The sequence below is a fragment of the Primulina tabacum genome, chromosome 2 (genome assembly GCF_025594145.1).
Source record: "Primulina tabacum isolate GXHZ01 chromosome 2, ASM2559414v2, whole genome shotgun sequence".
In the NCBI taxonomy this organism is placed as follows: Eukaryota; Viridiplantae; Streptophyta; class Magnoliopsida; order Lamiales; family Gesneriaceae; genus Primulina; species Primulina tabacum.
The window spans coordinates 4375417-4382571 of record NC_134551.1 but is presented as its reverse complement, the minus strand read 5'-3'; the positions used below and the strand labels follow the sequence as shown (position 1 = coordinate 4382571).

Below are 7155 nucleotides of genomic sequence, written 5' to 3'. Positions count from 1 at the left end.
ATAAAAATTTGAGGTTTGGAGTTCATTACATTACAAGGTTTGTCCGCGACATATTAGCGTCGTGATAAAGGTTCAATGTATAATAAACGAAATATCATAAACGACTAAAGAAAGAAACAGCGTTCCTTCACGAATTTTGATCCTTGCAAGAAACAGTGCATCATATCGATGATGAAACGTAGAAATAACCCATACGTGAAGAACATCATGTAGATCAAACGTTGAAAGAGACCCTGTCTGAGCATCTTTCATGTTTAAGAAGACAGTGATCGAGTACATAGAGACGTGGGAAAAACGTCATTGGCCAAATTCACGTGGTGGTTGCACAAACGGAAAAGGAGACTTGTAAAATAGAAGAGCAAATTTAAAAAAAAAAAATCAGGACAAAGGGATAAAAAGTCCAGTGATGCAGCTGCTACTTTGTCAAAATACAGTGATTTGGAAGCTTTTAGGTTTCTTTCACTTGCGTATTTGGTGTAAAGTCACAATCTTTTCGATTTTTATGTTCGAAAATGTCTGTGGGTGAAGCATTTTAAAAAAGATAAGTATGTTTTTGTCACAATGATGCCCGAACGACTCAAGTCAGGCCCTATTCTATCAAGTTTTGACTCTCAAATTCTAGTCGATCTACCGAATTTGAGTCATGTACATATTTATTCATGTGCTTTTGTGTACTTCATTTATATATAAAAATCAATACATGCTGCTCGACTGTAACAGAAAACCACCATCAAGAAAGTGGAAGCAAGAATCACTTTATCTGGAGATATCTAGCGATATAGAAACTTCATAAACCAACACAGTAATAGTATACAGCATTTCTCGTGCCACATCAATGCATAAGAGATGGTTTACGACCCAAAGACGTGAAGACAAAAAGATATTCCCATGTACCAGGAAAAAAATCACTGTCAATGTCATGCCCCAGGGATGGGGTTGGTCGACACCGGCGTTGCTCTCAAATTTACATTCGAAAACAACAAGTCTCAGAAGTACAAAATTCAGAAACTAGTCTTTTCTTCATAATACTGAATAACCATTGTCTGATACAAAGTCAAATGACTAATGTTTTACAGCGGAAATGTAAAACCAAATGTAATGTCTTAACAGATGCAGCGGAAAAACATAAACTAGAACTGAGAAATGACAGTCTTCTTCACCAGCCCCAGAACTGGATCTGCTCTTCTTCTTTTAATAAATCTTCCTCGTTCTTATCTGAGATGGGTTTGGTGGGTGAGTGATATGGTTGTCACTCAATAAGCGGGGGCGGGAATAACTCTCAGTTTTCAAAGTCATTTTCAACAGAAACAGTAATACAAATAATATACAGAAACTTTTATTTTAATAACATGAATCAGTATTCAGGTATCAGTATTCAGAACAGAAATCAGAAATTTAACAAGTAAGCACTGAGCACGTTTGTGAACTTTATGGCTAAACTGATATCAGTCCCCTATATGTTCTCTCCTCTAAGGGGTGAAGCCAGTAATCAGTAATCAGAATTCAGTAATGTTCAGAATATATATTCCTACTATTTGTTCACTAGGTTTCAGTGCTTCAAAAATCAGATATCAGAATTCAAAAATACACATACTTTGCTTCAAAACAGAAGTCATCAAATGATTTTCAAGATATTTATACATAAGCTCACTTACTGTAATTTGCTAAAAAGTTTCGATTGAAGTCTAGAATCTGCTTGTTCTCCCTACTGGATTTTTCTGCTCGAAAATACACTCTCTTAGCTCGAATTTTCAAGTGATACTCAAGATTTGTGTAACACCAATTCAGATATTTGAGGGTGTTATTTATAGGCAAATTTCTGACTGTTAGTCTCCCAAATAAATGGCGACCATAATCTACCATTAACAATCTTTATTCCGTGTTAAATACTTCAGTTACAGGTCATAAGCAGAATTAGTAGCTATCTGCTGGAATCTCGCTACTGAACTCTTCTGCTGCTGGATTCTGTCTGCTGAAAAATACATGCCTGCTGAAAAAACACCAGCTTCTGAAATATTAATACCTGCTGAAATATTGTTAGCTTCTGCTGAAATTCTTGCATTGCTGCTGAATATTGCTAGCTGCTGCAAAATGCTAACTGCTGAAATTTCGGGTTCTCACAGTCAAAGCCTCAGGGTCGAACAAGACTACAAGAGGCCCATCACGCTGGAATTAGCATTTCAGAATCATATCAGAAGCTTCTCGATGGCATCCTGCATTAGACAATATATAAATTTAGGAATAAAGATATTGGAGTCACTCACAAACTACAGTCAACTAATGCAAATTCTTAATATATCATGTCAATAATCTAAGAATAAACAGGAAAAAAAATGTTGGAGTCACTCCCACAACGGATCAGAGATAGGTGAAGAGCAGTCAACAGAATCTGAACTTGCTGAATGAAAGGGAAAAGGAGGAACAAAAGGAACCTCTTGAGCAAAAAGAAATATGTTCTCATGAAAAACAATATCCTTGGACATAAGCAGTTTCTTACTCTGAAGATCCATGACTCTATAACCTTTTTGCACATTGGAATAACCCAGAAAAACACATGGGGATGCACGAGCAAAGAATTTATGATCAAGGTTGGAGGAGATAACATAACAAACACATCCAAGTGTTCTCAAATGATTGTAAGAGGGAATTTTATGAAATAGTGACTCAAAAGGCGTCTTATAACATAACAATGGGCCTGGTGTTCTGTTAATAAGGTAAACGGCAGTCAACACACAATCTGCCCAAAATTTAAGGGGAAGGGAAGACTGAAACCGTAATGCTCGTGCAATATCAAGAATGTGTATGTGCTTTCTTTCATGTTGTGGCGTATATGGACAAGAACTGTAATGAATCACACCAGGGGAAGAGAAGAAATCTCGACACTCGGCTTTAACAAATTCAGTAGCATTATCAGTTCGGATTGACTGAACTTGAACAGAAAATTGACATGTTACTAAAGTAAAAAAGTGCTTGAGCAATCGAAAGACTTCAAGCTTAGAATGCATAAGAAATGCCCAAGTGCCCCTAGAAAAATCATCAACAATAGTCAAGAAATACTTTTCCCCATTATAAGTAGGTATACAGAATGGACCCCAAATATCTGCTGTGTATATGCTGAAAGGGATGCAAAGACTTAGATGTACTTACTTTGGGAAATGCCAATCTTGTTTGTTTTGATTGGGGACAAAACGCACAATGTGATAATGAGATATCTTTTGATAAGAATGGTAACAAAGACATTCGAGAGAGTGACATGTGGCCTGATCTCTTATGCCAAACATCATAGTCAACAGAGCTTTTAGAAACAACAAGATTATTCTAAAATTGTAAAGTATTACAACGAGAATCAAAAAATGAAGGCGAACTCTCTTTGTTGACTGTACTTAATTGCTGGAATGGATGATTGGTGAGATGGTATAACCCATTTTGTTCTTTACCAATCCCAATTAGTCTTCCCATTCGTTAGGTCCTGAAAGATGCAAAAACGTGGGTAGAATGTGATAAAGCAATTATGAGTCTTGGTGAATTTAGAAACGGACAAAAGATTGAATTGAAACTGAGGAACACAAAGCACATTAGATAAGGTAATGTGTGGTGAAAGGGTAGCTGATCCAATATGACTTATGACAAGCTTGCTACCATTCGGCAATCTAACAGATCTAGAGGAAGCTGCCATGGATTTAGCACATTGCAAGATAGATGAACATCCTGTCATATGCTCATTGGCACCAGTATCTATGATCTAATCATCACGAAATGTCAAAAGCAAATTATCTGCCATATTAGCAACCGGATCCTTGGAAGTGGGAGCTGTAGTAGTACCCAACAACTTCATGATCTCAGCATATTGGGCTGAAGTGAAAATTGGGACAGAGGGTTTGATGGCAGTTGTTTCTTCTTCTTTAGATTTACAGTCTTCTGCTAGGTTTACGGCCACAGCTGATTGTTTAGGCTTTCCAAAACTTCTAAAATTCCTTTTATGATCAGTACAAGGTGGCTGCCCATATAAACGATGCCCAGGAGGATAGCCAACTAATTTGTAACAAGTAGTTTTAGTATGTCCTGTCCAGTTGCAATAGTCGCAGTAATTGTGATTTGGATTCTGATTCTGATTTTTCTTTGTCTCCTCGTATTTGTGGTGTGATGAATAGAAAACAGAAGCTGGTTGTGTATCCATCGGAACCAAAGATCGATGTGTTTCCTCTTGGGACAGAATAGAAAATACTTGCCCAACAGTTGGAAGTGGAGTCATCATAAGAATTTGGCTACGAATTGGTATGTAGCTATCATTCAATCCGATAAGAAACTGAAGTAATCTCTGATGTTGTTCATGTTTTAGGTACTGCCTTGCAGTGTCGCACGCACAAGAGGGAAGAGTAACTAACGAAGCATACTTGTCCCAAAGATGTTTGAGTTTGGAGTAATAGGCAGAGATAGTACTATTTCCTTGAACCAAACGACTGATATCACAATGAAGAGAGAAGATTCGTGATCCATTTACTTTGTCCAATTGCTCTTTCAAATCAGACCAAACAACTGATGCATCGGTCGAGTAGACAATGCCGCCAAAAATCTCTTTAGAGATTGTATTCATGATCCAGGAGAGAACCGGAGCATGGCATCGTTCCCATTGGTGCAAAGATCCATGTCCAACTTCCGGTCGTGGATAAGAGCCATCGATGAAGCTTATTTTATTTTTAGCTCTTAACGCAATAAGCATAGCTCGACTCCAGACGCCATAATTCTCAACTCCAAGTAGTTGATCATTCACCAAATTCGTCCCCGGCATGTCTGAAAGATGTAAAAAAAACGGATCATTGAAAGTATTAGAGGTTGCCATCACGAAATCAGGCAAGATAATTCAAATGGCTGCAAACAAGCTTTGTAAATAGCACCAAAGGAAATACCTCAATCGCGAGCTAGATCCAGATTTTGTTGCGATGATTACCGAAGGAAATTCCTCAATCGAGAGCTGGATCCTGATTTCGCTTCCAAAATTCGATACAATGTGATGAACAAGCAACTAATTGCAGCAAGATGAGCGAGATCTTGCCTAAAAAAAATCAATCACCAGAAACGAATAATTTCCCGCTCTGATACCATGTTAAAGTGCGGAAGAAATGAATTTTGGGGAATACATTTTAATTCATGCATTAGTCTTTACAGAGACAAACACCACCTATTTATAGTAGCTGGACCGAAGGAAGAAACGTAATATGTCAAAACACGTTTATTGTGATGACCCAACTCTTACTACTAACACTAGCTAACAGATTTCAACTGGCTTCCTTCGTTGCTCGTCACTGAACAAGCGATAACTGGTCTGATAACTCCACATGCCCGAGTAAGAGCTTGCTTTGATGGAACAAAAACATAAGGCACATTCTGCAATCAAAACCAAAACCAAAAGGACAGATAACTTGTTAGCCTCTGAAATAGCCACTCAACACAACCAAAGCATATCAAACTTGGACCAGCACTTTTTAAGTGTATTTTTGTACTTGGATCATTCCAAGTAACTCATACATACCTCGGCCTATTTAAGTTTAGAACGTTCCATTTAGTTATTTAATTTAAATGATTAACTTACAGTGTTTGTTGTCCATTAAACGATGATCCAAGCACCATACCTCGGCCTATACAAGATGAAACACTATCTCCACCTTATAAAACTAAGACACGCCAATAATTAACAGAATCAAAACTAATGACTAAGCTTTCAAATGATTAAAATAGCCGGTAACAGAATATAGCACAATTATTTCTGTACGCGTACCGCTTCTTACGTCGTTTAGTCTTGAAATGATCATCCCTCACACTCGTGTTGGTAAAATAACGACTGAAGTTGCAAAGGAAAACGTGCTAAAAATCAGCTCCAACAAAAACAAAGATCAAACAAAATAAAAGAAAAAATAAGATTTCAAAATCACTCGCAGTGTAAACAGTAATACTGGCCCATCCCCGGAAGATCTTCATCCACGGGTAAGAGCTTCCTATCTCCCTCCGCTTTCTGAAGTTCGTCGTAAACGGCGTCGTCTCATTTCAGCAGAAATTTGGTGCTGCGGGAAGTTTTGTTAGAGCATCGGCGCTTCTTCACACTCCGGTGCGGGCACTTCCCGCCCATCCTTCGTCGACGGGAATACTGAAATTCGATCAGTCTTCGACATTTAGGAAGGGATTTACGTCTTTTAAAGTGACGTCGTATACGTAATGTTTAATTGTACTTTGGGCCACACTCAAAGAATAAATAGTAGGGCCTTGGTCAACACTTGTAAAAAATTTATCCAAGTCCTAAAAGCCCATATTTGGCCCATATCGAGGAAGGGGATGCTCAATCTAGTTCGAACCCGAAAAAATTCATGCCAATATCTGCCAGCATAATATTATTATGCATATGCTAGCATCGAATTATTCGAACCCATAACTTTTCAAATGCATGAGATAAGTCGTGCACCTAAATCAAATTTTTTTAGTATGAAATATAAAATGTGTTTACTCCCAACGATAAAAAATTCTTTCAATTATAAATAACTGATAGTGCATTTTGGACAGATGAATTTGAAATCAAATATATTTCAATTAATTTTATTGTTTACAGTGACACAATTAATCAAATCTTAAATTCACATTTTATTTATTTACATATTGATAATAGAATTAGAACGAGTTTCAAATAACACTTTTGGTGAACATGAAATACTTCATAAACATGCAAGAGGTGTATTTGAAATTTATTGTTTTACTTATCTAAACAACAAAAATAAAATTTAAATTTATAGATTTGAAATCCATCAATCTAAATACAATCCGAAATTACTATTTTTCCCCCGAATATGATTTAATGTGATATTTTTCAACCTCGTTTTGGGTTATCCACATAATCTAGTGGACATAGAGTTGAATCCAAATCATATATACAACTTGTGACTTACGTGTGAAGGAATATCGAAGTGGTCCGAGTTTGAAACCACTATCGTGAAATGTGGCGATCCATTAGCCACCAATTAAAATTTTGTCTGACTTCTAGTTTTTTTTTTTTTTTTTTTTTGGCAAATCAGAGAGAGATGGATGATGAACACACACTACAATGATCTAAAAATAACAACTATTATTGTACAATTTAAAATATTTAAATTTATTTTGTCATGACAATAG

At 36.8% G+C, this 7155-nt stretch overlaps 1 protein-coding gene across 10 annotated transcripts; it reads right to left on the bottom strand.

Annotated features, from left to right (window-relative positions):
* Positions 1-1120: 1120 nt before the first annotated feature.
* LOC142526717 (uncharacterized) lies at positions 1121-6204 on the bottom strand. 10 transcript variants are annotated; one of them, XM_075631323.1, is made up of 6 exons: positions 5931-6204; positions 5777-5839; positions 5591-5672; positions 4908-5385; positions 3148-4791; positions 1121-2213 (listed from the first exon to the last, which is right to left on the bottom strand). In XM_075631323.1, exon 5 carries the CDS (start codon positions 4787-4789, stop codon positions 3743-3745), a length of 1047 nt encoding a protein of 348 aa, XP_075487438.1. In that variant the 5' UTR covers positions 4790-4791; positions 4908-5385; positions 5591-5672; positions 5777-5839; positions 5931-6204; the 3' UTR covers positions 1121-2213; positions 3148-3742. The 10 variants fall into 10 exon arrangements, 9 of the variants coding, with proteins under 9 accessions (XP_075487438.1, XP_075487443.1, XP_075487412.1 ...); XM_075631328.1 differs by having other exon boundaries at positions 5935-6204; XM_075631297.1 differs by lacking the exon at positions 5591-5672 and having other exon boundaries at positions 4908-5053; positions 5139-5385; positions 5777-6204.
* Between the last annotated feature and the right edge of the window lie 951 nt (positions 6205-7155).

Bases quoted from the DNA above. Each gene is read 5' to 3' on its own strand.
- LOC142526717 (XM_075631274.1), bottom strand. From the start codon at position 4,840: ATGGCAACCTCTAATACTTTCAATGATCCGTTTTTTTTACATCTTTCA.